Genomic DNA, 27,343 nt, shown 5'->3' with positions numbered 1-27,343 from the left:
AGACGACGTACGTACTATATAAAAAGGTAAAAGGAAGAAGAAAAAGAAACAATAAATGGACGTTATCACCAGCTTTTCAAGCGCGCTCGAATTCCGACATATGCGAAGCAGGCGAATCTAATCGGATAAAGCCAAGTAGAAAAATTCGTTGTTCCTATTTACAAAGACTCTGCACTTAAAAGAAAATAAAAATAAAAAAAAAGAGAAAAAAATAATTCAATCGCATGATTCACAAAACGAATCGTACGTACATACTTACACGTACGATTATTTAATAATAAATATATTTTCTTTTGGCTTGCACGGAAGCGTTCGTAAACATTCGTTAAAATTGTATAGCCAAAAGTCATTGGTGCTTTTTAAGAGCATAATGGGTATTTTAATACCCGTAGCTTTTACTTTATACACGACAAGTCTGTAAATGTAAATGTAAACGTACGATATGCTAATAATAGTAATAGTAATAATAATAACAATAATAATAATAATAATGAGACGGATAATATCGCATCGTCATTTTGCACTCGTCTCTTTGTTAATTCATTCTTCGAACGCGAGTTACCATTCTCATCAAGATTTTTAATATCGAGTCTTCATAAATATAGTATATATGTATATATAGGATTTTTAATGAAATATATTTTCGTTAATATTTTTCTTTTTTTCTTGTTAGCCTTTATAATTTGGCGTACACCACATTGGTCTGTCTTCGTATAATAGCGTTTTTTCGTACGCTACATTGTGGACCCATTTACGCTTTCGGAGTATTTGGCACGGCACATTGATAATGCTCTCTCGATAGATGGATGGATGAATAGATGGATAGTTCGATCGATTAATTGTAATCGATCGATCCGACGAGAGTGTCTATCTCCATATTTTTCCCTTTCTTCGTTTCACTCGTGTCTTTGCATATTCTCTAACGCATTACGTATAGCATACAAGCTGGAGCAAACTAGAAGAATTATGTAAAAAGAAGAAAAGTGTCGAGAAAAGATCGAAATAAACGTTTCTTCATTTTTTCATTTCTTTTTTATACGGTATATCATCATCATTATTATCATTATCATTATCATTAGATATTATTCAGTAATATAAATCAATGACGTCTTAGAAACAATGTGTGTGTATGTGTATGTGTGTGTGCGTGTGTGCGTATACACATACAGACATACATATATATGTATGTAACTAAAAAATATAAAACAATCGAATATTACAGTAAGCGTCTCGCGCTCGATATTTCTTGTTCTTAGAAGAGACCTTTCGCTAGCAGAGCTTGAAAAAGGGATAGAAGGTGGTATGGATTTGATAAAGCTAAAGAAACCCTAAAGCCTTTTCCTTTTTCATCCTTCTTTTTCTTCATTCTTTTTTATCGCATAAAAATGCAATTTGGAAATCTTTATCGTAGCGATGAAAAAAGAAATTCCTCATTTTGTTACATAAATTAAAAAAAAAAAAAAACAAAATAATTCTCTTGTGTATATATATTGTATGAGCCTGCGAACACGAAATTCTCTTCGTCGCACACACACACACACACAGACAGACATGCATTCAGCAAATAAGACATTTTACATACACAATTACCTCGAATATATCATTCATCTTAATTCTTTTATCGATATATCGGATAAACGAGACTACACTTTCAATTTCTGAATAATAAACGTATAGAAATGTATTTTTTTTTCACTTTCTTTTCTTCGTCTCTGTCCGAAAAAAGAGAAGTACTTTTCTTTTGTTTTTTATTTTCGTGCTTTTGTCAATTATCTTCGATATTAAATAATCCATGACTGGCGATTAATCGTTCAAACTATTCCTTTCTCTCGTTCAAATGAGTACTTAGTCCGTCCGAAAAAGAAAAAGAAGAATGAAAATGATAAAAGGAAGAAGTAGAAACGCTCGAAATTAGTAATGAGATTCTGCATGGATATATTTTACACATATATAACACATTGAATACTACTAATGGGAAGGATACGACGTATCCCGAATTTCGCAAAATACAATTTTAACATTTCTCAGTTTCGAAAAAAGGACTCTTTCGTTTGTCCTTTTGCTCTTTTTCTTTTTTTTTTTTGTCTTTTTTCGTTTTTTTTATTTTTTTATTTATTTTTTTTCTTTTTCTTTTGTCGCAGTTAAGCTATCCGCAAGATCGCCTGTAATACTTATTGTCCACGAATATCCGTCGTTTACTTTTCCTTTTTTCTCCTTGTATTTGTTTGTCGCATTGGAATTTAAATTTTTTTTTTTACAGGCATTTCTCTTTCATTTCTTTTTAACAAGACATTACTACGCGACGTAATGTGTAAGAATGTAGGCATCTTTTCGATTCTGTAAAATACGTAGACCCGACGATGGAACGCATTTAACTTAATAACTTTGACAATATATTATAAGTTAACATTCACATTCAACAGATATGTATGTATACCATTGTACAATAATGTGGGCTTACGATTAAATAAAGAGAGAAAAAAAATATATGTAAAAGTACGAGGAGAAAAGAGGGAAAATGTGAGTGTGAATACTAAAGAAAAAGAACAAGGATAGAAAAAAGAAAAGAGGGGGAAAAAAAACAAAAAGAAAACAAAAAAGAAAATTAAGTCGAATGGTTCTCTCGAGGCTACGAGTACTGCGATCTATGTGTCTCGCGAAAAGCAACCGCATTAACGGATTGCTTCTAATTATTATAATGAAAATTACTTATTTACAATTGAATAGAGCTTTACAATCATCTGGATTAATTATTATCATCTTCCGTAAACTATATATCATGTCTCAACGCCGCTTAAAGCTGCTCTTTTCTTTCGTTTTTCGATTATATTTTCCCCTTTTCCTCTTATTTTCTCTCTTCTCTCGATAATATCGTTAACACGTACGTACATATATATAGGTCACGCAACCCTTGTTACTATGCATAGAAGTGCATTGTAAATATCACCTGTACAATGTACACGCGCGCTTCCATTACATATGTTACTACTGAAATATACATCTCACATAAAACTCGTTAAAATTAATTAAAGATCGATCTCTAGTCATGCTTACATGGAAATTAACTAATTCATTAACGCTTGGATTATTCACCAAAAAGCCACGGCATCTTACGTTTCCGACAATCATCATCAACGTCAACATAATCATTATTTGTTTTTTTTTTCTATGTTACTTACAAATCAGGAAATTTACCAGCCATGGATCTATCCCGCGACATTGAACGGAGAAAATGGGGCCCGGGGGAGCGGGGAGGAGAGAGAGAGAAAGAGAGAGAGAGAGAGAGAGAGAGAGAGAGAAAATTGCGGGAAGTGAGCGGAGAAAAATAAACTGATTGTAGGAATCTTTATCGTTGATAAGGATATATCAACCTTTAATTACAGGAGAATATTCAAGTTGAATCGACTAATATCATAGTGCCCATGGTTATCGGACTCAAATCTAGTAATCGTTGCGCGCGACTTGATCGCACAGCGATGAAAAAAAAAGGAAAAAAAAGATATAAAAAGATAGGGAAGAAGCTCGGGGGGAAATCGTAATGACAAAGGAGAAGACCATTACCGAGTGGGACAGCGTAGAGAATGGCACTTGTGACAAATGAGTGCGTGTGCTATGAGAACCGATATGTTGCGTTAATGCCGTTATAATATATGTATATCGAGGGATTATTCGGGTTTCGTATGATGCTCGCTATATAAAAAGAACGTACACACATCGCGCGTACTCGTTTTGTTCTGTACGGTACGAGTGTCATTCAACACACGCACGCAACACACATACACACGTAGAGACGACAATAAACACGCACGCACGCAGCAAGCAAACAGACAGACAGACAGACAGACAGACAGACAGACAAAATATAAATGGAAATGGTCGCTTTCCAAAAAAAGAAAAAAGAAAAAAAAAAACGAAATTAGACATGGATGCGAACAATTACTTGCTACCTTCTCTGCTGACAAAATTCGGACCCAGAAAAGATTTCGGACGTTGACAAGAACGTTTACGAACCGACACGCGGAATTAGAAACTAAAGGTACATACGTTACGTCCGTGTCGGAATGCTGAGTCTAATAAAAGATGGAAACGTCGCGTAGAAACGATATACAAAGTATAATGATACATGCGGTATATCATGTAACTTTCGTTTTGTCAAAGTTTGACCCCTTTCTGACTTTCTTTTCTTTCATTTATAATAATCTTACGTTCTAACGCTAGGCTGTTTAGGAAACACCGTTATTTTATTTTCTTTTCTTATCTTTTACCTTACCATCTTACTTGTTATCGTGCCACCAAATATCTTCTTGAGAGCATCACTTTCCTTGCATTGGTGTGATAGATATTATAGCAACCAAAGGTCTATCCGTAAGCTTGGGTACAACGCACGCTTCTTAACGATTAATTATCAGTATCTGCTTTCTCTGGCGTACGACGCGAGACGACATAGGATGCTTCATCAAGAGTTATCGTGTCTTCCCGCAACGTCACCATAAACTAGCTTCTTTCGTCGCTTATACGCGGCCTGCTAGGCCTTATTAAAATTGGTCCACTAGCAGGTCACAGATCTCGACCGACATAGACTCTTTACTCGAACGTACAGTTAATCGGAACATCTGAAATCGTGCGTTAAATGTCTCATTAATTGTAATGCGGGATGTTAAAAAAAAATTACGCGATAAATATTACCTGCGCCTGTTTATTGGGTTCAAGGCGCAATAAACATCCAACTTGCTGAGCTCTCATATGAACTATACCCGCGCAAACGAAATTGTCGGGATTAGGATCGATCCCGTCTAATAACTGCATTCCAAATCCTTGCAATTTTGTACGGACCTGGGTCAAGTCCATCGGTTGTTGCGCTTTGAATATCTTTTGCGAGCGTTGTTGGTTCGCCCTGAAAACGTTCGTTCATGTATTACTATACATATGTACACCTATTATGTACCGAGTAAAATATGTTCCTCTTTTTTAGGTCAGCCTACCCTCCAAGGTTCTTCCACCGTGCAAAGAAGGATTCTCCATTCATTTCCGTCGGTTCGAAGAATTTGTTTATCGTCAATGGTAACTTCATCGTAATCTTCTGCGGCACGTTGTTATAAATAAAGGATATGAGCATACTAGGGGCATCTAAGGAAATAAAAGGATTCCGATAAATATCGGACCAGTTGGAGATCAAGGAATAATTAAAGATTTATGATTACCGCTATAATCGTCGATACATTCGGCATTGATCATTTGTTGAATCTGTGCGCCAGCTTCCAGGACAGGATCAACGGGCTTAACTTGAACGGCCAACTTTGCTTGATTCTCTTCCGACCAAGATAGCTGCGGTTGAAAACTATGCAACGCGTACTGAGTTTTGTTGCCGTAGAAAAGACCAACGCGTCCTAGATTTTGTCGAAATTCGGATTTCACACCGATTTGAATCAAATCGTTCTCAAAGAGCACCCCGTTGTTCTTACAAACGAATCTAGGAGGCACAATCGTTGATTGTATCAACTACCGATTATCGTATTAAATCAATATTTAAGAATGCCATTTTCTAAGGGCAACTTACTTTTTAGGATTGTACATGTTTTGAGTGCCGTTCGTCGCGCCAACTTTATTCGGCATATTGTATATGTCGCCCAGAACATCCAAAAGAACGCCGGTATTGCTAGTTGGCTGGGACGACGGTGGTGTCGACAAACCCAAAAGATCCGCGGACGTATTATTTACCGCGGTAACCGCCGCAGTGGCCGACGGTGGTTCAGCATGATGATTGGTGTTGGGGGCCGGGCTCTTACTCTCCCTAATCTCGTTCTCCGGCACGCGACCAGGTTTCTTCTTCTTTAGAACCGCAAGAATTGAGGACTCACGTTCCGGGAATGCAGGCATTTCCTCTAATACGGTTGCCTGTCGTAGTACGACAGTATTCATTTTATCATTAGGTCTCATAAATCGGACATATTTCAACGTACCAAGACGTCGGTGGAAGCTATTATGCTCAATTGCAAATACTCGGATGCTCTTTGCTGAAGCTCGGCATCCGCGCTACGTAAGTTGCTATGTTGCCTGAACACATCCTGTATTTGGCTCCGTATTTCGGGGAAGAGATTGACAAACTTGATGTAGGTAGACAATAGTAACGCCCGCGTCATCGGTGAGCACAGATGATACTAGAACAGGTTATGTCGTTCTGTTATAAAGAGATACGCTTAAATACACGTACGTTTTACATACTTTGGAATGTAACAGCTGAAATTGTACGGACGGGGATGATCGCTGATCGCCAGCAATAAGATTACCAAATTCTCCTAAAATGTATCCGCCGACTTTGACCATGTTTTCGTGACACGCCGGTGCTTGCAGGGCCTGTAATATGTCTTGTAAAATAACAAATAACAAATAATAAATTATGAAATTATCGTCGAACAAAATCGCCCATACGAATACGTAGGACGTAGTAACATTGTTCGATTTACCTCGAAAACAGTTTTAGCAGCGTATCCTTGTACGTCGTCTCTGTTAATGACGATCTGTATAACTCTATACCAGACTTCTTCCGAGACATAGTCGCCAGCTATCCTGATTAGATTTAGGATAACGTCAACGTACCAGGTATAATCGGTAGCATATTTTTCAGCTAAAATTGCTACCTTGAGAACCATTTCCTCTCTGATGGAATAATCTGCAGTCTCGAGGTAATTCAACATTTCTTGTACTATTTCTTCCGCATTGCTCTTATCGCACATGGCGTACAAAAGATCTACCGCTTGCTGCCTAACTGATACATCCTTTTCCATCTTCATTGATAATATGACCACCTCTTGATGCTTCTTCACGGCTTCATGAGAAAATTCTGACGTTGCTAAATGGCACATGGACTCGAGCGCCAAATAACGTAGATTAGTTTCACGATTTGACAAAAATTGGCCCAGCTGATTGCACGCGCGTACTAACAAATTTGGTTCGCTGTCGTTATGAATAATTAAACTAATAGCCTCAAAGAGAACTGCATTCTTTGCATTAGAATGTTGTACTTTCTTAGATTTTGGTGGTTCTTGTGCCTTGTTCAATATAGTCTCCAGGCACTCGTTTAATCTTCCTCTGACTCCTGGATCTTCGGCTGAACGTAGAAACGTCTGTCCGTTAATGCGTCATCAAGTACAATGATAGATATGTATAATAGAAATTACGTATATTTATACCTGGCGGTGTATAATTCTGCAACAATCTTAATAATTTTACCGACAGCCACGGTGCCGGGACGAAGTAATAAGTGTAATCCTGCAGATCCGTATAATTCGACGTGACGATCTAAAGATAAAAGGAATTAATTGGCACGATATAATTTTATTTGCAACGATAATATCAGTATTATCGGGGAAGGCGATTACATACTCTGCTCAATCTGGAAACGGCAAGACTGACGCAGCCTTTGTACTCGTCCGGATTTCTTTTCACAAGTGCATCTATCAGCGATGCCGCTGCAGTTACAACTCCAAGATGTTGATCATTCAAAAGATGCACTATGCGAGATGTCCATTCTCCGCTAGGGACAACGTCCGGGGCAGTACGTAATAATCGCAACAAGCACAATGCTGCGCTTTGCTTGACCACGTCCATCGTATCGCTAAAAAGTACCAAACACCAGGTGTTGTCATCGCACGCGATACAACATGTGCGACATTATATAACAATGGGAAACGTACCCTGAGACGAGTAACTTTGGAATTTCATTCCCAAATGCCTCTGCCATCTCTTTGCTACCGATATTGGCAATGCATTGCAATGCAAGATTTACATGGATTGGATTGCGAGATGCAAGATCGTTTTTTATACTTTGGATTATTAATTTAATGAGATCGCTGTTGGTATTTACTAAAACCGATATAAAAAGATAACCCTGCAAATAATATAGATAGAAAGTATTAATTTGTTGCTATTTATTAGATGTCACACATTTATAAGATGCCTCTGTGTGCGCGTAGTAGTTGTTAGCAGCTTAAAAAATACCACTTACAATTTGTTTTTCCGAATATTTATTCGAGGAAAGCAAATTAACTGCTTCCATGTGCCCAAAATCAATATCGTGACCGAGCAAGAAAATAAATAGTAGCTTGCAAACATACTTTTTCTTCTGATAGCCATCGAGGGTCTTATCACCTTTAAACTTGCTACGTATATTTGCCAATTCCTTGTTTATTCTTTTGATTTCTGCCTCTTTACTTTTACCTAAAAGAAAAGAGAAAAAAAAACACACACACAATTATATTTCTCACAATTTTATACAATTAGGATGAGGATTTAATCGAACTTTGTGAAACTTTGCAAATGAATGCTTAGTTAATTGTACCAGGACATCAATGACTACATGGACATTGAATCGTAGACAATATCGTAGACTACTTTCATAAAAGCTATAATGCCATTTGGCTGCTCCTCATAGAACTCAAATATTGACTTATTTCAGCCGTGAAAGTCGATTAGAGAAAATAAAATTTATAATAATATATGAAACGATTACTAGTTCAACCAGATAATAGAAGGAATATGTACGAGGATTAATGTCCTCGTTTGTTTCTAGGGCATGTCATATCATTCCTAAATGTTATCAAAGTCTTTTCGTGTGTTTGCGTACAAAACTAAAGCTATCAGTAAGATACTCTTATATCTCAGTTATATCAGGACTCCGCCCCCTGTCTCTACGCATATTTTATACGTCACATAAATTTCAATGGCATCGTGTATCTCAATGAGCGCATCTCAATAGGAACAGTCTTGGAAAGGATCAATCCGTTCAATTTTAATTTCTAATAGCATTTGTGAGCAAAGCGATCAAACTAGTCTTTTGCATTACTTTGACCGTTAGACCATGAATATATATATATATATATATATATATATATATATATATATATATATATATATATTATATTATATATCAAATATGTATGTATATATATATATATATATGTATATATATATATATATATGTATATATATATATATATATATATGTATATATATATATATATATATAGACATATATTATAATCGTAGAACTCACAATTCCTAATGTCTGAAATAAAGACGGCTAAACCTCGCATGCCATCGCCTCTAACAGCCGGCATCTTGGCTCCTTTTGCTTGAACCACCTGCAAAGTAAGATAGAACAGCAATTGTATATCCTTCTTTCAACTAAATACCTGATGCTGAATGTCGTGTGTCGATCGACGTTTCTCATTCACTTTGCATGCACATAAGAAAAATAAATGAGAAGCAAGGGACGAGGATAGACGAGGAAATTTTCTATCTGTTCTATCACCAATTGATGCGAAAGCGATCGATCGAATAAAACGTTGTCTAGCAAGTAATGCCTTCGATGCGTTCGAGACGAAAGAAAGATAAAGGAAAAAGAATTAGTGAGGAAGAAAATCAAACTCATATAATTGTCGTGCACGGTCGAATATGTACACTGTGCCGAGGATCCGAAAAAAAACCGGTCGAAAATAATTTTGACAGTGGTATCGTTCTCTTTACAATCGCACGTACTCAATAAAAACGATTGGAGGACAATGGGAGATATTCGTAAATCGTCGTGGGTATCGTATAAGAGGAGGAGGAGGAGGAGGAGAAGAAGGAGGAGGGGGAAGAGGAGGAGGAATGAAGAAATTGTGTCGCGAATAAAGTACGAGGAGGAGGAGGAGAAGGAGGAGGAAAAAGTAAAATCATCGAGGGACGTATCGATCGAGGGACGAACGAAGTAATATCTTAAAGAGCAAGAGAAATCGTAAGCGAGCTGTCTTTTACTTTGCGCGGGGTCTGGGTCGCCGTACGGGAAAAAGGTGGTCCGTCTTTGATCAATCGCCGATAAGATTCGAAGGAACGATCTGACAGGTTCGAAAGAACAGTTCGATCAAATAATACGTACCGATCTGGTTTAGGGATAGCGTTCAAGCGCGGTTCGGTCGCGAAGTGCACGGTGAGCGTGAAACTATTCGCGAGTCGGTGCCAAAGATTTCGTGGCTGTCGCCATTTGCAATCGTTCACTAGTTGACGGGTAGACAGTAAAGAGCAACGCGCATGCGCTCTTGGACAGGCGCGAAAAAAGTTCCATCTTGAAATCGTTCAGGCGCGCTAATCATCTCGTTGGGTTGGCAATCGATCGGTCGATAAGAGGACGTTGTCCACACGACGTTGCTCGATAGATTCGTCTATGGCACGTACATGGGATACACCACGTTTCTGATGTCAAGTTTCATATCAATAACGTCGATTAAAATACATCAACGAAAAATATAAGAGAAATAAAGTGACCTAGCAACGATATACATGAAACTTTATTAATTATCTATAGAATCGTTTTATTTATTTATTTATTTATTTATTTATTTTGTACAGATTTTAAAAAGTAACGATGAAATTAAATTTTCTATGAACGAGTCGATTCAAACTAGGAGATAAACTCGTACATAAGACTCGTTTACGTTTAATTCCAAAGATATCCCCATTCAATTGGCTTTATCCTGTTGTATCTTTTGCAACAAAAGTTCTATTCTCTCCTTAATAACAGGCTGACCCTTTTTAGTCTTCTTCGACAGTTTTTTATAAGCCTGCATTTTTTTCTCTTTGTACTTTCGTAAAGCTTCCTCCCTTTCCGCTATTATCCTAAGCTTTTCTTCTTTCTTCCTTTTCTTATCTTCCTTCTTTCGCTCGTACTCCTTTCTTATTACGTCGAAGTAATTCGGACTTTTCTTTGGCTTGCTGATATAATTGAAATGCACAAATAATAAAATGTTTCTCGAAAGGACAAGCTTACAAATTACTACGATCCTACCTCGTATCGTGTCCCGACAATGTTTCGACTTTCGTTTCGGTTCCCTTTCGCCGGCCATGTTGATCCTTGAGAAATTCTTCATAATAATCACGCAAAACCGCTAGTTTCATTCGCTCTTGCCGTTGTTCGACTATAAGAAATATAATACACCGATAGCATCAGAACCTAACCTAGAAATAATTTACAATCGCTAATCGCTACGACATAACCCTTCTTATCCTTCTTTCTTACCCTTATATTTATTGCTATACTTCTTTAATCTATGCTTCTTCTTGTCAAATACCTTCTTCTCAACGTTTTTCAACGTTTTCGAATCATTATTGAACGCAGCCTTATTTTCGATTTGGTTCTCGCGTCGCTTCATAATTGCGTCCAAGTTAAAAACATATGTATTATTTTAATGACATTTAGCAGTTCCGTTGGAAGTACTACGAACCGACGCCAGAGGGATATGCCAGAGTAGCGCCGCTTCGTGCGTTCTTATTCGTGATTCGTCATAAGTAGACTCGCCTATTACCATGGTTATTTTCTCGACGAATCTTCGGAATAAGCTCTTATTCGGCGTAATTGCTCCTTCTCGCGTCCTTTGCGTCGTCGAGCTTAACGTTTCTCGACCCTTTGCGTTCGAAGGTTATTATTAACCTTAAAAGGTTAGGTTAGATTATTATTATTCACTTTATCTCTTAATTCGTTTCGTTCATCGTCGCTCGCTCGCTCGTTCGTTCATTTTGTTATTTAAAGGGAACGACGAAGAGGAGTAGGAGTATTTTAAGTGGCAGTATTTTTATATCATGCACATATATATGTATATATATATATATATATATATATATATATACATACGCATCATACATACATATATACATACATACACATATATATACACGCGCTTTCGATCGTTGTATTAAAACGAAGAGAGGTTAAGGTACTTGCGGCTACAACGAAGCGTTCTTGGCAACGATCCACGTTTTGCATTAGCACGCGCGCATCAACGTAGATAACTCGTATGTATCGAGGCGATAGTTTATAGAGAGAAATTATAAAACAATGTCGGTTACGTAACGCGCCTATTTGTCACGACACGTTGATCGAAAGATCGATTTCTTTATTTGATCGTCAATTCGCCAACGTAGACGTCATCATCGCCATTGGATTGTGTATTTATATACATATATATAAAGACTCGCAAGGATAATACGATTCTAATCATTATTTTTTACTATTCAATTAAAAAGAATGCGTTTAGATAGTAAGCGATTCGGAAGTTATAGAAACGTTAAAGATTTCATTAGACTTTATGCGCAAGCTTTGGTATGTCGAAGAAAACAACGAAAGCAACGTCGTGGAAGCGGTCGAGAGTTATTATTAGCTGACAAAATCCGACACAGCCGTAGGTATCCGAGGCCAGAGGCGTCCGAAGGAATTCTTTCGGCGTCGAAAGACACCTCTCTCTCTGTCTGTATATGTATGCGTTCGCCGTTCTTCAACGATTCAATGTCGAGGATACGAGGAGGAAAATAGGACGGATTCTCGAATCTTATCTTTCTCGAATCAAGATCTCGGTCGCAAGGTTCATCGGGACGATAAATGCTCGACGGATTGTAACAGCCGATAAAAAAGATAAATTCGGGCGAGTTTTCGAATACGAATGTTGCCTTACGTTATTACTTCTTCTTCTTCTTCTTCTTCTTCATCATAATTAGATAGGATAATTCATATTATGCGTAACGAATTCATGCTCTGCCCATATTAGGGTAGTTCTATCGATCAGCGGAACCCCCACGTAGATGACGTCATGCGAGTCAAGTTCCCCCACGCAGAGAAAAAAGAAAAACGTTCGAAGAGATTTCGCCTGTGTGTTAAAAGAGAGCGAGGAAAGGAGAGAAGAAAACCGGTTCGCAGGTCTCTCGTTTCGAGCAGAGCACTTCGTCGGATCGCAAGCTTCGAAGATTCTGACATTGACACACTTTTTGTCATCGGCCTTCGATCTTTTACTCGGGTATACGACACGCATTCATATTTTTTTTCCCCGAATATTCAGTGAGCCAATCTAAGCGAATATCGTTATAACGAAGAGACATCATCACCCGGTATAGAAAAACTTTTCGATGCATCGCACCGTTTACTCTAAATAGCCAATTATTAGCGTGAAAATCGAATCATCCCCGATTAACTCATCGTTAACTCTCGTTAACTCATTCACGTCCGACGGGCGAGCTGCCAAGGAATTTGCACGAAGGAAAAGCGATGTAAAAATATTTCACGATGTGTTTCGAAAGAAATATTTTTACTCGAATGAATCGGTTCTTTGGTGAATAAGCCTCCCTTTAATATCTTACACGACCGTTACGATCGAACATGCTTCTTTCGTACCCCAACATTTTCTAGAACATCATTTATAAGTTGCACCCACAATCTTATTTCCTTATCGAAGGGTACTTCAATAAGGAAGCGATTGTATATTAGCATTAGTCATCGCTTCTACCCCGGAATTCAATGAATGTTTCATCCAATTGTGCTACGCCTACGAAAGCCTACCTACGTTCGGCATATTTATCCATAAGTGCATTTATCAGAAATTAAAGCCGATTCCTATAAATGAAAACTAACAAGAGTACAATATTTCATATATATTATATACATTACTTATATTTTCCCGAAAATATATTTAAGAACGTTTATGGTAAGAATAGAAAATTAAAATGATCATTCACGAAGAGCCGTAATAATATCATTAGTTTCGAAGAGAAACTTTGAAATTAGAAGTTCAAACATCGAGCGCGTCGGTGCTTCGCGGGATATCGTTGATTCGCGTCGGACCGCGTGTCAGGAGCGACGATAACCGAGGGTGGGCGAGCATGGCCGAGCATGGCCGAACGTTCCAATGGTACGTCGCGTAACTATTTAAGGAGGCGGGAGCGAGGCGCGCTCATTCCTAGACGAAACGTCGAAGAGTACGTTTCGAAAGGTTTTAACATTTGAGTAATCGTCGCTCGCGATTTGCAATCAAAGTTTGTACACGTGTGGTCGATTACGAAGCAGCATCTTCGAAGTGGATCAGTGAAACTGCGAAGAGAAGGAACAGCGAAAGAGAAAGAGAGGAAGCGAGACGGAACATCAGAGAAAGGCGAAAGCAGAAAGAGAGAGAAAGAGAATACAAGTTTGTGTACGTAGAGGAGAAAAACATGGCCGATAGTGGTATCAAGCGCAACATTCCCATCAAGTTGGGCGACTTTAGCGTCATCGACACCGAATTTTCCAACATAAGGGAACGTTTCGACGCCGAAATGAGGAAGATGGAGGACGAGATGTCGCGATTCCGCAGCGAGCTCATGAATCGCGAGAGCAATTTCTTTAAGAGTACCACCAGGTAAATTTTTTATCGTACTATACTTTTCCATTCTTTCGATATACGCACTATATTCTATATCGTTCGTTCGCTTTAATATATTTTTTAATAAACCTTACCGTCTCTCTATTTCTCTCTCCCTCTCTCTGACGGTCAAGTAAGGAAAGTTGGCGGACAAAGAACTCTTGGAAGAACAGTAATCGCTGGCCTAGACAGATATTAATTAACTTTAATTTATGCTCTTGCTCGTTGCCACGAATTTGCTCTCGGTCATTATATCGCGTAAATCGCGATGCTGTGAGAGAGCCCGAAAGAGGAAGGAGAGCCGGTCAAGGTATTTGGATTGCCAAGTTTCCCTCAAGATTTGTGCAAACGATAGTTCTTTTTTTATCGCATACGACTTGCGAAACATACGCATAATAATTCGCGATAATAGTTCGTACACGTTGATCGTTAACGTGATCGTTAAGAGAGAATAATACTAAATATTCACCTTATTAGGACGTCTATTAGATATTAGCATAACGCATAGGTATTACCATCGTACCGGTAATGTCCCGTTAAACTTCCAACGTGATTGGTCAAAATCGAATCGAGATCTCTACGCATTTCGGTTTAAGACTTTTATGCGTTTCGATATAACGTTCGGAGCTTACCATCTTTCTCTTTCTTCGCGAAGCTTACATACGTCGTACGTACCAGCTATTTTTAGAGCTTCCGTCACTGCATTCGAAGACGCAACCCGAACGCAGCAACCCGTAGGTTTTTCGTCTCACTCTCGAATCTCGCGTCTACGTGCGAATGTGGGGAGGGGAATTGTGTGTGAGTGGTGTGTGTGTGTGTGTGTGTGTGTAATGCATACACACGTACGTGTTCTATGTACATGCAGAGGAAAACAGAGGGAGAGAGCAAGCCGAGGCAAACGTGGAGGGAAAGAAGAAGCGAATAGGAGACGCGTAACAGATGCCCTCTTCTACCTTAAGGCGGATCGATATGCGTCTATGGACAACGCGGCGACGCGAGCCAGTAACTTTCGGACGATACAATTGCGTATCGTAAAGAGTTTGTTCGCGCTTTATCGCCCAATCAGCTAATAGATGATTTAGTAGCTATCAAGTGAGATAAAAAAAAGTTCAAATTAATTTTATTCGTCATCGGCTACAGTTTCGGTTTATCTTTTTAACGTTTTATCACCGAGATTCCTTGAAAGCACGCAGTAGCCAAGGACACTGTGTGTAATATTATACTTTTACAGAGGAACGCGAAGGACGCCTTTCGGCTTGTTGTTGTTGTTGTTTTTTTCTTTTCTTTTTTGTTTTTCTTTTTTCGTTTTTTCCATCAAACATCGAAAGAAAATAATATAAAAGTTGTTAAGCTCACAAGGAAGATGGAACGACGAATTTGTCACCTTTCGCGGGTCCCAGGCGTACTTGAAGAGCACTTCCGTCGTCGAATGCATCGTCCTCGCGAGACGGCTCCGATACTGAAGCCGTTTCTTGCTTCTACGAGCTTCCTCGCGTGTCCTTGACACCTGCACGTTGCACGCTCGTTACAAATTTTCCCCCACTATCTTTTCGTACGATCGACCATATAGTAGCTATGCTCTTACGATGGGTCGCGTATTGCGCGCAATAGTTTTAACGTGACATTTGAATTTTACGTACGTGTTTGGTCGTGACGCTTTAAAGTCATTTGAGAATTTTTCTTTTTTCTTTTCTTTTGTTTCTTTTTTTCCTTTTTTTTTTCACCGAGGGGATCGAGCAGTCTTGCCAATTATGATATTCGCCCAACGCGACGAGGATCTTTATCCTCCAAAGCATAAAACCGTCATCAAACTGCGGTACGTTATGATATTCTTTTAGAACGATTACAAAATATGCTGAAACAAGTGCATTGGGTCATGCTATAGAGAATTTTATTTCTACGAGTATTCTCCCGAACGAAAGTGTCGCACCGCAAATGGACAGAGCTTTATAAATCGATACCGCGAGCTTAATAACGTTGTTCGTTTCTTTTCTTTTTTCTTCTCTCTCTTTTTCTCTCTCTCTCTCTCTCTATCTCTCTCTCTCTCTCTTTCTCTCTCTCTTTTGATCACCTACGAAAATGTTCGACCTACGAAAATTTCCTCGGGGTAAATGGAGTTGCGATCTTAAAGCATTCGTGCAAGTTCGTTAAAGTTTGCCAAAGCACTAACAACGTGTTCCGAATATGCTTCCTTTACGCTTGAGCTTTCATTGACGAGCCGTCGGAAGTTAACCGGCTTTTAACAATTACGCCACTCGAGCAACCATGCGCGATGCGTGCTTAAGAAAGATTAGCTCGCACGAACGGACTCTTCTCCGTGTTCCTGGCTATCCGTAATATATCTTAACGCGTTCCCTCTTCGTTTTCCTCAATGAGAGAGTAATGCCTTCTCTTACTTAACGTTCTACCTAACGTATGTGTGTATGTGTATATATATATATATATATATATATATATATATATATATATATATATATATATATGTATGTATGTACGAGAGATTATTTCAGAATTTTCCGCCGAAAGGTCGTCGACCTTTTCGTAGAAGAGGCGTAACTTCCAGTTATCGACGTGTAGAGTTCATATACGAGCACCTATTTCTTCCTGCTTGTTAACGCGACCTAAAGGCAAGCAGGGTGGAGTTCGTCACGTCCTACGCGAGTTGTTCGAAGCTTTGCACGGCTGTATTTTAAAATGTATTTTAAGCCTCGGGAATACGTGCCTTCCTCTATCGAAAGAGAGATCGAGCGAGTTTCCTCCTTTAGTACGGCATTGTTCGATCCTAAGCAAATTTAATCGCTAATAATTATCGATCAATATCGAAATGCGTCCTCGACGTCGTCGATTCTCCTATCGTATTTTGAAAAAAGATATCATCTTTGACGATATATCGTCTAATTTGATATCATCGAAGACGTTCGTGAGAGGTTGCAATAACGAGAGAAAGAGCGATAACCCGCAATAACTTGGCTAACTGACAGTGAAACTCGACATAAAACAAAGATAAATTGAAAACTAACGCAGCAACAACGTTAACAGAGAAATTGAAACGATCGAAAAAAAAAACAAAACTGGCTATTAATTAATATCTCCCTTTCTCCCTTTTACCCCATCATTTATATTCCGTTTGCCACTCTTCCTTTCTCCTATTCTCTCTTCCTCCTTCTCTCTCTCTCTCTTTCTTTCTTTCTTTCTTTCTCCATCCGTCTGAACTCTCTGCATTGGCACGTTGGTGACTAACAACAACACGAAGTCGACATCACACGAGCAGCAGCGAGCACAAAACGTCGACGACCTCGAAGATGGACGGTTGGGACAAGGTCGACCCTGCGGCATCGTCGGCACGATCGGCGTTCGATAACTTTAAAAGGTGACGTTGCTTGAACGGCAACAACGACGAATCAACCGAAACAGAAAAAAAACACAGCACCGAGATAAACCCACCCACGTGCATACTACGTGTATTACCCAGCCAACGAAAAAAAAAGAAAAAAAAGAAAAAAAAAGAAAAAAAAAGAAAAAAAAAAGGAAAGAAAAAAGAACCAATGTTGTCCCTGTTAGAAAGTGCACCACCAATCAATCAGCCATTTTGTGTCACACACACTCAGACGTAGACGCCTTCCTTCCTTCCTACGTCCCGATTTCTCGTTTATCCAAAGCTTGCTCGAAAACATCAAGTAGAAAGTAGCTAAACCCGACGTACTTCATAGATTGTCTTTTTAGTTTCTAAATAACAAATAAGCGTGCTAACTAGTAGACTTTTTTAATAGCATGTTTTCAATTGCGTTTCATTACAGTAGTGATGTGTTCACGATCAATTTAGAAATTCACAGCTCGTGAGCTTCATGCTCTAAGAAAAGAAAAAAAAATTATTTTCCTTAGAATGTATGTGTTATACAATCGTTCTATATCATATCTGTTTATATACATATGTTTATCATAGCACGTCGTCGTCGAATCGCACAGCGATCGTTCATCTTCATCTTTGTGTTTTCTCTTTCTCTCTCTTTCTCCTTTTTGTTATGTACGTTGCATCATCGTCGTAAGTTACGAAAATTCATTCGTTCGACGCGTGTGAGCAGAATCGTCGAGTTGGTTGTTCAACTATATTGAAAACTAAGCGAGCCGAATCGTTGAAAAATAATAAACGATATCTGTAATAAAGTTTCTTTTTCTTGCTTGCTAATCATGACAATTGTCTCGTAATAGAATCAGTTGGACAGCTGACTCTGATTCAGCCTTTCGAGTAGTCTTTTCGTTGTTCATCTTCTTTTTCTTAAAATGAGATTGGGAGAACGATAAGATCTAATTGTTACTTGATTCGATCGATTTTCAGCACGACCACACAACAAAGCAGTCAGAACAGTTCGCTGAGTCCACAACATGACTCGACTTGGTTGGATGGCCTTAACAGTCCTCTTATTCAGGACGAGGGTGACAGTAAAATGTTAAAACTACGATTCGACGTGTCACAATACACGCCGGAAGAGATCGTCGTCAAGACCGTGGACAACAAACTTTTGGTGAGTTCACGAAGTTTCTTTTTTTCTTTCTTTTTTTTTTTCCCTTTAACGTGGAAGAACAAATTCCAAGATGATCGGCATGAAAAGTTATAGTAGTGACGAGATGAAATTATTATGGCTGACTCATCGTGCATATTTTGTACGGCACGATGTTTTGCGCAACTTGGCAAGATGCAAATCTGGTTCACGATTTTATGCAATCGGCGCCGTCGTATACGTCTATCAAAAAGTTTTCAACAACAGTTCTCGTAGATTGCATGTTAAAGCGCCGAGACGATATCGTCTAATTCCAACTTCAAAATTCCTTCGTGTTTTAATTTAATAAAAGAAAAATATAGATATACTTACGCAAACGTATACGAGATCGGTGTATATATCTTGGAGAGAATAACGGGCAGGAAGTGGCTGGTATTTGGAGGCTCTTTCGAGGTCTTCATGAGCGAACTGGAACGTTCTAATTGATCCGATGACGTCACTTCCCGCTCGGAAGTTAGCTTCTGCATTAGGTGCAGAGGTCATACCCTAGCGAACGATACTTTTTCTTCTTTTCTTTTTTTGTTTGATTACACGGTCATTAGATTCGCAAAGATTCTCTCGTCCGATACGATCGAAACTCTCTCTCCATCCTTCACCCCCCCCCCTCCCTTCTCGTCATATTCGTTTCTCCGAGATGCGCGCGTACTTCGGCTCTCTTCTTCTTTGGCCAACGTTCGCGGGGGCTTGGACAAAAATAACCGCTACCAAAAATATATTTTATGCCAGCCGTCACGGCAGAGAACCAGGATAATATTCGGCCATTACGAATGTTACTCTAGAAAATCAGAAACAATCGGTTTCATTCTCCTTCCTTTTTTTCGTTGGCGTTAACTTTTCACCCTTCTTCTTTTTCTTCTTCGTCCTCTTCTCATCTTATATATTTCTTTTCCTTACGTTTCCTTCTGTTGCGCGTCTTTAAATCCGTCGTCATAAATGATATGTCGAGGAGAGTTAAATAATCGATGTTTCGATTCAACATCTCTTATGCCGTGCGATAAGAAGGAAAATATTTTTTTTTTTCTTCTTTTATCATTAATCGTAGACGTGTATACTCACGTTCGATAAGATATTCTTACAACGAGATGATCGATAGAAAAAAAAATGATTCAACGAGACAGCAAAGAGGGAACACGATTTTCTTGGGGAAGGGGGGGAAGAAATAGAAAAAACGAGAGACTGGTTTGGGAAAAATATGGCATGTGCCGTTATGCAAAAGCCGAACGATACAAAGTCGTTGCACCACGTTCGCGAGTCGTCAATGAAAGCCACGTTGGAACGCTTAAATGTTCATCACCCGTCTCCTATATCCTTCAAACTGCAAAGAATTTTAATCGAAACGTAAAATCTTCCACCATTTTGTTCTCTCGTTCAAATCATACGCAACGATCGTTTCTTTTTACACTGCTTGCGTCATCCGTCATCGAAGTTAATCAATTCCTTTTGTAAATGCAAACGAGCCCAGCCTCTCTTTCAGCTTTTACCTGCGTCGCACTGGTACATGAGAAAATGGCCGTCGAGAATTGATTTCTGACCGATTTTATTTTTCTTCGCAAGGTCTTCTTCTCTCTTCCCATTAAAGCGAAATATTCGTATGCATGTCTCGAATTTGAAGAAGGGGATGTTGTATCGCACGCTCGAAAAAGCAGGTTGCCTCTATAATCGTGGTCAAGGAGCAATTTATTAAGGCCGAGCGCGATCGAGACGCGAGAACGGTCCTTAAAAGGGCCGATGCTGCTCCAAGGACGATGTTAACTTAAGTCCATTTTTATTTCTATCTTTCATTCAAAAAGAACCATCGCGATGGAAAAATAAGAGAGGCCAGAATTTCGAGGAGAAATGTCGAACGGGGACGATCGTGTAGTAGTAGGTATAAACGATCGAATAGAATTATCCAAGAGAGACGGAAATATGCAAAGAGAGACTCGCGATGACTCATCCGATGATCCGTATTTAGTTACTTATGTAATTCCAACGCGTCTAAGCCCGACGATTTATGTTACCGATAGCGATAGTCAAGAATAAATTATTTCTTTCTCCGCAAAATGTTATATACTGTGCGTCGTCTCGAGCATTTTTATGTCTTCCTCGATTGAACTCGTAGATCTTTATTTTTTGCAAATTCGACGCAATGGAATCTGATACCTATAATAAAACGATCTATCGTTTATCGTATTCCGAAAAAAGCTTTTCAGAATAAAAATGCAAAAGCGCAAGGATGATAGAAGAACCTTATACGCGGTACCTCTAGTAGCATCTAGTAAGACGATATGCACAACAAGCGGGAGAAAGGCTTAGATCCCGGAGGAGGTCAAGTTACCGGTTACCTCGTCGCTTCAGGATGCCTCTGCATTTCCTCCCCCACCCACCCCATCTCTCTCTCTCTCTCTCTCTCTCTCTCTCTCTTTCTAGCTCGTGACTTCTAAGATTACCTGCATCGTCGTAGTCTACTCCATGATACTTAATTTTTCTCTTTCGCCTTTCAATCGACAACGATGCGCACTATCGCGAACAGGAAAATATCGATGAAGCATCGATTATAATACGCATTTAACTATTCGTCGAGGATCGCTTTTTGCCGAACGAAACCGAGAATAGATCGAGTTGGGGAGAGTAAAATTTAAAAGTAGAACGTATTCGCGCGCGAAGGCAAGGTGAAGGCTGCGTTACTTGGCACCAGGTTGTGCTTCTCGAGAACTCTAGTCCGAATCGTTGGGAGTCGACCGTTGATTCTTTAGCGCCTTTTACATAACGTGGTTTAGAGAGAGAGAGAGAGAGAGAGAGAGAGAGAGAGAGAGAGAGAGAGAGAGAAAGAGAGAAAGAGAGAACTCGGCGACGGCCGAGGAGCCAACCTTTGCCACATTGGTCGAACAAGATCCTTTACTTTGTTCTTTCGACCGTATCCTGCACCTGCATTTTTTTTCTATCCCTCCTTTGTGCCAAGACATTAATTTTATCACGCGACACACCTAACAATTGTCATTGTCTCTTGATCGTCGTCACCGGACCGTAATAATAATCTCGTCTAATCGAATTCTTTGGATCGACGCGGAGAAAATCATTTCCTTTTTCGTCGTTCTCTCTTCAAGACTCTACGAAATGGTGAATTAGCTGAGACGACTAACGAAACGCGTGTTTTCTAAATGCGTCGATGATGGCGCTTTTTCAATGACGACGATTATCACGCCCGATGACATAATCATAAATTTGCATTCTATGCGTCGATTCTACTTGTTATAATATTTCCTTAAATATATAAATTTTAAATATAAAAATAATATTTTCTTAAAGAGACGACTATTCTTCAAATTTATTCTTTATTCGCGACTATTTTTAGAATAACGATGTCTTTAATATCGAGTCCAAAGATGATCGATTCACGTTGTCTCTAGGCAATCTTTTTTCTTCTATCTAAGTCTGATAACTTTAAGCAAGGGTTTCTAATATTTCGTGACGATAGAGATCGAATAAGTAGGAGAAAGAAAAGAAAGATTTCGAGCGGGCAGGAAGCTTTTTCGTATCTACTATCGATTTGGTTCAGCGGTCGGCTTGAGTCGCTTCGACTCGGGCTCCGTCGTGTCGTTTTCTATATCTTTCTGCTTTTTGCCGTTATTCCCTCTATAAACTGTACAACGCGTAATCCTGACTTTATTACTCTTCTATGTAATCCCAATTCCGCTTTCTCGGTGCTCGTAAAACGCGCGACAGTATCTCCTCCTCAACAGCCGTGTCAATATCTTGACATTTCCACGTCCCTTGCTTGCTTCGCCTTCCGTCTTCGTCCTTTAGATAAATATATATATATATATATATATATATATATATATATATATATGTATATATACATACATCGCAGTCAGTCCTTTATTTCACTACATCCATCTCGAGATGTAAGATTTTCCATTTCCAAGATGGAATATAGTCGTCCGCCGTGGAGAAACTTGCTGGCGTGTACTGACCTACACTCCTTTCACGTAAGTAGATTCTACGCGTAGTTGGTCGGCCAGCAAGAATGATTCATTGTCTCGACGAGAACGATAAATAGGTCAACCATTCTTGCGAATCGTCTAGCCTTTCCCTAGAAACTATTTATACCACGCTTAACGACCATTATCGCCCATAAAATAGAGCGAGAGCGAGAGAGAGAGAGAGAGAGAGAGAGAGAGAGAGAGAGAGAGAGAGAGAGAGAGAGAGAGAGAGAGAGAGAGAGAGATGCAAATTGGAAAGCGCAAAAAGAAGAAAGAAGAAATGTAGGTCGAAAGTAGTGCAGCAGGCTTGTCGCTCTGCCTGGACGGACTAATAAAGCAAACATAGTATATGCAGCAACCTCTATTATCAATGCCACGCGAGCCGAATACAAAAGCGCTTTGCATCGATTTATGCTGATTCTCCGTTGGATAAAATACATTTTTTAATAAGACAATCATATCTGATTTTAGGTTCACGCCAAGCACGAGGAGAAGACGGAAAGCAAATCCGTATACAGGGAATACAACCGAGAATTTTTGCTGCCGAAAGGAACCAATCCAGAGAGCATCAAGTCATCCTTGAGCAAGGATGGCGTTCTCACTGTTGAGGCCCCTCTACCTGCTATTGGTTCGGGCGAAAAGCTAATTCCCATCGCGCATCAATAAAATTTCTTCGCGTCGTCCCTTTTCTCTCGCCAAGTTTCCTCAAAAAGCTTTCTTTAAAAAGCTTTTTTCCGATAGCGAACAACAGAAAGAAACGTTGCAAAAAGAAACGCCCATCATTCGGTCGAGAGTAATATATACCGAGATCAACTTCCACTAAATATCTGATCAATACTTTTTCAACATTTTTTTTTCCTCTCAAGGATCGAGAAGAAAATTATTCGATCATACGGATGCTAATTCTTTTCTTCCACGATCCGCCATCGTCACGTAGGAAACTTTTTCGAAGAATTTATAAACCTTTTTCTAAAGAAAAAACATTTAAAATGCGCGAAAAGGTATAACGAAAGCTGAAGATATCAAAAAACTATAAAAAATAATATTACTAATAATATACATGCGCACGCGCACATATACATATATGGATGTTTGTAAAAAAAAAAGAAAAAAAAAATTTCTTTCCTTTTTACGCCTATATAGGATTCCTTTCTTTGATACACGATGATATATACACACGATACTTGTAATACTCTGAGAAATGCGTAAATTGCTCCGCAATGTGCAATGCTTTTGACAACGTCTCTCTCTCTCTCTTTCTCTCTCTCTATTTTCTTTCTTCTTTTTTTTTTTTTTTTTTTTTGTTTTGTTTTTCCCCTATCGCGTACGTAGGCACGTAACACCGCTTTGAAAGCATTGTTATACGTGTTATTTTTCAATTGTGCGCATCATGGGCTTATACGTAAATCTTGCGGTTTATACATGCACAAACGAAAGATAATCCTTCGTATCAATAACTTATATACTTGTTTTTAGTTTAGATATACGTTAAAAAGACCGTAACAACGATGCTTGGCGTAATTTAAGGTTTATTATTATGATCATTATTAATTATTATTTATGAGTACGTTAATCGTTGAAGGAATTCTCACGAACTTGAATGGAAGAATACGAAAGTTTCGATAAAAATAAAATTGTAAAAAAAAAAAAAAAACGTATGACGAGAGTAGTAGTAAGTGATATTTTTCTCTTCAACGTCTTTTATTTAACAAAATATTCTGTCGCTTTGTACAGAGAGAGTATTATTTGTATATGCGCATACGAGTAGTAGTTGAGTACATTGGTAGTACCATCGCGTACCACCTTTATAAAATCGTTACATCGCGTTTTGCTTTTCTTGTTTTCCTTCCTTCGATTTTTTTTTGTTTTTATTTTTTTTTCTCCTTAAATAACACCTTAAGAAATAAGTCGTAAAAAATAACAATATTAAAAATGCGATGGCAACGCAATCGATGACGTTTAAATGGAACACGAGCGTGTTCGATCGAATCTCGTTAAAATCGAATAAGAGTAAGTATTACAATAGAAATTCCGCGTCCTTCCATTTATTACATTTTTCTCGTTTCCTATTTCCATCTATTTTCTTATAATTATTTCAATGAGTAAAACGCCAACGATCTCACCGATATAAACGTGGACATAATCGGTATTATTGATTTTTCTTCTTCACCAATTCGTCATTTTGATTAAAACTAAAAGATAATCCTATTTTAATGTGGCTCTCAAACGTGAGATCCTAGCTTTTTGGCATATATTATATATCGTTAAGATATTTTAGAGATGTCTAAGAGACGCAATAAAAAGGAAAAAAAAAAAATAAAAGAAATATATATTAGAAGAAAAGGGTGGGATCTCGAATAGATAAAAGAGACGAATATATCTCGGACCCTTTAATATATAATCTTTGTCTTGTTTTCATACGCCCGGTATCTCGGCAGAAAATAATGGTGCATCAGCCGCCGTGAAGGTCGGCGATTTACCCTCTCTAGCGATGCGTAAAGCTTGATGCACCGATACGGCGTCGAGCTCCTTTTGATTAGGCTTCTCATTGTCGAGACAAATATCAACGGCCCTCTTACCAAAGGGCTCCAAGACTTTGACCCTGTAATCGACTATCGTCGAGACGGGATTGCCGGTTAACCTTAAATGTTCTAAACAGGGTAAGTGACCGATATTTTTAACCTCTTCGATCTTTTCGATGCGATTGCAACTAACATCGAGACCTTCCAAGGAATACAACTTCGAGAAGCTCGCCAGAGACGTTAATTTATTTTGCGACAAATCGATGTAGACTATGTAACCGAGCTTAATGTGCAAGTCATCGGGCAAGACGGTAAAATTATTCGAGGCCAAATAAATCTGAGACAATCTCGGTAATAACGTAACGTTCGATATCTCCGATAAAAGGTTATTGTTAAGAACTAAAAGTTCGATATGAGGCATCAGTCTTATGGCCTCATCTATGATTTCTATACGATTGTCACTCAGATCCAAATGATTTACCTTTAGCCAAACGTGAGAATCATTGGCGTTGTTTATGTGTTTATGAACTTCCTCGCACATCGCCAGTTCGACGATATTGCGCAATTTCGTATTGGTAACTTTGAGAACTTTAACGGTATCACGAAGATTTCCCATATTGTAGATCTTATCGACGGGATATCGATCGATCGTTAATTCCTCAATATTTTTGAAGGTCGACAATTCGATCGACAAGGAGGAGGAATAGATGTTGCTACTTTTGTACGTCTCCGTACTTCCTACGATTGTGAGATTACTAAGATGAGAATTGAAATCCAAAACGTGACTGAAGTCGTATTTTTTGTCGACGACCTCCATGATGGGACATGGCTGTTTCAATCTTTCGCTGATAGCGTACAACTGAAAACGACAGGCATCATTTTTTGCTTGTTTATTTTAGTATTTCTCTATATGAGAATTCAGCGGAAGGATGAAAGATTTCTTCTCACCTGTATCGGATTAAACTTATAACTTTTAGAATTTTCTAACAAGTTACAGCCTTCGGTGAATAATTCCAGTGCCATACTTTGAAGGAGAAAGAATATATCGTAGACGTGTAGATCCAAGAAGACCGCCAACTCCCTTGGCATGGCCTTCTTCAAATAATTATAAACCGCATTGAGATATATCTCCAAGCTGAGCCTGCGTTTTTCTACGAAGGCCTCGCACTTATTGCCGATCAGTTTCTTAGGAGGCAAGATGTCCTTTTCCACGCAATGCTCGGAAACCAGTTTCTCGTGAAGCTCGACAAAGTCGTTGTACCTTTTCAAACGTAATCTTATATTTGACACGGGGAAGAAAGGGAGTAGATCGTCGAGAACGACGGACGATTAATAAAAGTTAGGGAGTGAATGTAAATAGGGAAACGCAATAGGGAAAAGAGATATTTACCTGTGCTTGACGGTCCACTTGACGGAAACGACATTAACCTCGATACAGTAATACGTGATACCATCCAAATTGTCGGCCGATGGTATTTTAATGTGAACGTTTTCCTGATTTAAAAGAAGACAGGCCATTATATTCGACGTATCGCCGTCGGACGATCGTTCGTCTTGAAAATGATTACGTCGAATCGGTTATCGGCCGAGAGGTTATCTATCTCGTTCGGGCTCAAACAGGTTTCGCGTCGAACGTCTTAACATCAAAATGCTTTTTTCACTTTACGTGCTATCCGCCTGGCATCGTACACGATCTTTTATTTCCAATAACGTTGCCTTTTAACGACAACGCTTCTCACTGACTGCACTTTTAATACATCTTTGACAGCTGTTAAATGCCCTACTCTTACTTTTGTCGCTCGACGCGTCATCGTGGCGGCCTCGTTCAAAATCTCTTACCGCACGCTTATCTTCGCTCAGACGATTAATATACTATGTGAGAAAAACAATCATCGATTTTCGCTAACACTGACCGACGAGGCAAATATTTCATATGCTTTTTATTACGTACGTTCATTAAGCCATCGATTGCTTTAATAAATATCACTTATTCTGGTATTGAAGAAACGGTATTATTGGCAACGGTAATAAAAAGCGATGGATTTTATGTTAGACTTTGTTCGTTTCGTCGCGAAAGAAGAGATCCATAAAGTTACGCTCGA

General features: G+C 38.8%; 4 protein-coding genes across 8 annotated transcripts; 1 reads left to right on the top strand and 3 right to left on the bottom strand.

Moving 5' to 3' along the window:
- Positions 1-1,911: 1,911 nt before the first annotated feature.
- LOC124954398 (AP-2 complex subunit alpha) lies at positions 1,912-16,477 on the bottom strand. 3 transcript variants are annotated; one of them, XM_047507294.1, is made up of 14 exons: positions 15,580-16,477; positions 9,053-9,140; positions 8,006-8,217; positions 7,695-7,888; positions 7,384-7,615; positions 7,191-7,299; positions 6,465-7,108; positions 6,223-6,354; positions 5,961-6,158; positions 5,558-5,895; positions 5,202-5,470; positions 4,983-5,127; positions 4,687-4,894; positions 1,912-4,613 (listed from the first exon to the last, which is right to left on the bottom strand). In XM_047507294.1, the coding sequence occupies exons 1-14, from the start codon at positions 15,628-15,630 to the stop codon at positions 4,536-4,538; spliced, it is 2,898 nt and encodes a 965-aa protein (XP_047363250.1). In that variant the 5' UTR covers positions 15,631-16,477; the 3' UTR covers positions 1,912-4,535. The 3 variants fall into 3 exon arrangements, with proteins under 3 accessions (XP_047363250.1, XP_047363252.1, XP_047363251.1); XM_047507296.1 differs by having other exon boundaries at positions 15,552-15,671; XM_047507295.1 differs by lacking the exon at positions 15,580-16,477 and adding an exon at positions 9,917-10,063.
- LOC124954423 (thyroid transcription factor 1-associated protein 26 homolog) lies at positions 10,345-14,942 on the bottom strand. The gene is made up of 6 exons (XM_047507363.1): positions 14,871-14,942; positions 14,291-14,379; positions 11,340-11,438; positions 11,054-11,180; positions 10,823-10,952; positions 10,345-10,749 (listed from the first exon to the last, which is right to left on the bottom strand). The coding sequence occupies exons 3-6, from the start codon at positions 11,340-11,342 to the stop codon at positions 10,497-10,499; spliced, it is 513 nt and encodes a 170-aa protein (XP_047363319.1). The 5' UTR covers positions 11,343-11,438; positions 14,291-14,379; positions 14,871-14,942; the 3' UTR covers positions 10,345-10,496.
- Positions 13,736-24,538, top strand: LOC124954415 (heat shock protein beta-1). 3 transcript variants are annotated; one of them, XM_047507351.1, is made up of 4 exons: positions 13,736-14,192; positions 17,449-17,565; positions 18,532-18,718; positions 23,191-24,538. In XM_047507351.1, exons 1-4 carry the CDS (start codon positions 14,008-14,010, stop codon positions 23,383-23,385), a joined length of 684 nt encoding a protein of 227 aa, XP_047363307.1. In that variant the 5' UTR covers positions 13,736-14,007; the 3' UTR covers positions 23,386-24,538. The 3 variants fall into 3 exon arrangements, with proteins under 3 accessions (XP_047363307.1, XP_047363308.1, XP_047363309.1); XM_047507353.1 differs by lacking the exon at positions 13,736-14,192 and adding an exon at positions 15,784-16,011; XM_047507352.1 differs by lacking the exon at positions 17,449-17,565 and having other exon boundaries at positions 13,742-14,192.
- LOC124954409 (nischarin-like) lies at positions 24,231-27,343 on the bottom strand. The gene is made up of 3 exons (XM_047507336.1): positions 26,632-27,343; positions 26,190-26,502; positions 24,231-26,100 (listed from the first exon to the last, which is right to left on the bottom strand). Exons 1-3 carry the CDS (start codon positions 26,757-26,759, stop codon positions 25,135-25,137), a joined length of 1,407 nt encoding a protein of 468 aa, XP_047363292.1. The 5' UTR covers positions 26,760-27,343; the 3' UTR covers positions 24,231-25,134.

Source organism: Vespa velutina, chromosome 15 (genome assembly GCF_912470025.1).
Source record: "Vespa velutina chromosome 15, iVesVel2.1, whole genome shotgun sequence".
Taxonomy (NCBI): Eukaryota; Metazoa; Arthropoda; class Insecta; order Hymenoptera; family Vespidae; genus Vespa; species Vespa velutina.
This window is presented reverse-complemented; position numbering and strand designations above follow the sequence as displayed.

Excerpts from the sequence above, each read along its gene's own strand:
- LOC124954398 (XM_047507294.1), bottom strand. The coding sequence starts at position 15,630 with ATGCATTCGACGACGGAAGTGCTCTTCAAGTACGCCTGGGACCCGCGA. Across the intron at positions 9,141-15,579 it reads ACGCCTGGGACCCGCGAAAG|GTGGTTCAAGCAAAAGGAGC; the intron begins GTGACAAATTCG and ends CTTACTTTGCAG. Across the intron at positions 7,616-7,694 it reads CCAAAGTTACTCGTCTCAGG|CGATACGATGGACGTGGTCA; the intron begins GTACGTTTCCCA and ends GGTACTTTTTAG.
- LOC124954423 (XM_047507363.1), bottom strand. Across the intron at positions 10,953-11,053 it reads GTATAGCAATAAATATAAGG|TCGAACAACGGCAAGAGCGA; the intron begins GTAAGAAAGAAG and ends TATTTCTTATAG. Across the intron at positions 10,750-10,822 it reads TTGTCGGGACACGATACGAG|CAAGCCAAAGAAAAGTCCGA; the intron begins GTAGGATCGTAG and ends CAATTATATCAG.
- LOC124954409 (XM_047507336.1), bottom strand. The coding sequence starts at position 26,759 with ATGGCCTGTCTTCTTTTAAATCAGGAAAACGTTCACATTAAAATACCA. Across the intron at positions 26,503-26,631 it reads AAGTGGACCGTCAAGCACAG|GTACAACGACTTTGTCGAGC; the intron begins GTAAATATCTCT and ends ACGTTTGAAAAG. Across the intron at positions 26,101-26,189 it reads ATAAGTTTAATCCGATACAG|TTGTACGCTATCAGCGAAAG; the intron begins GTGAGAAGAAAT and ends TGTCGTTTTCAG.
- LOC124954415 (XM_047507351.1), top strand. The coding sequence starts at position 14,008 with ATGGCCGATAGTGGTATCAAGCGCAACATTCCCATCAAGTTGGGCGAC. Across the intron at positions 14,193-17,448 it reads TTCTTTAAGAGTACCACCAG|TCGACATCACACGAGCAGCA; the intron begins GTAAATTTTTTA and ends AACAACACGAAG. Across the intron at positions 18,719-23,190 it reads CCGTGGACAACAAACTTTTG|GTTCACGCCAAGCACGAGGA; the intron begins GTGAGTTCACGA and ends ATCTGATTTTAG.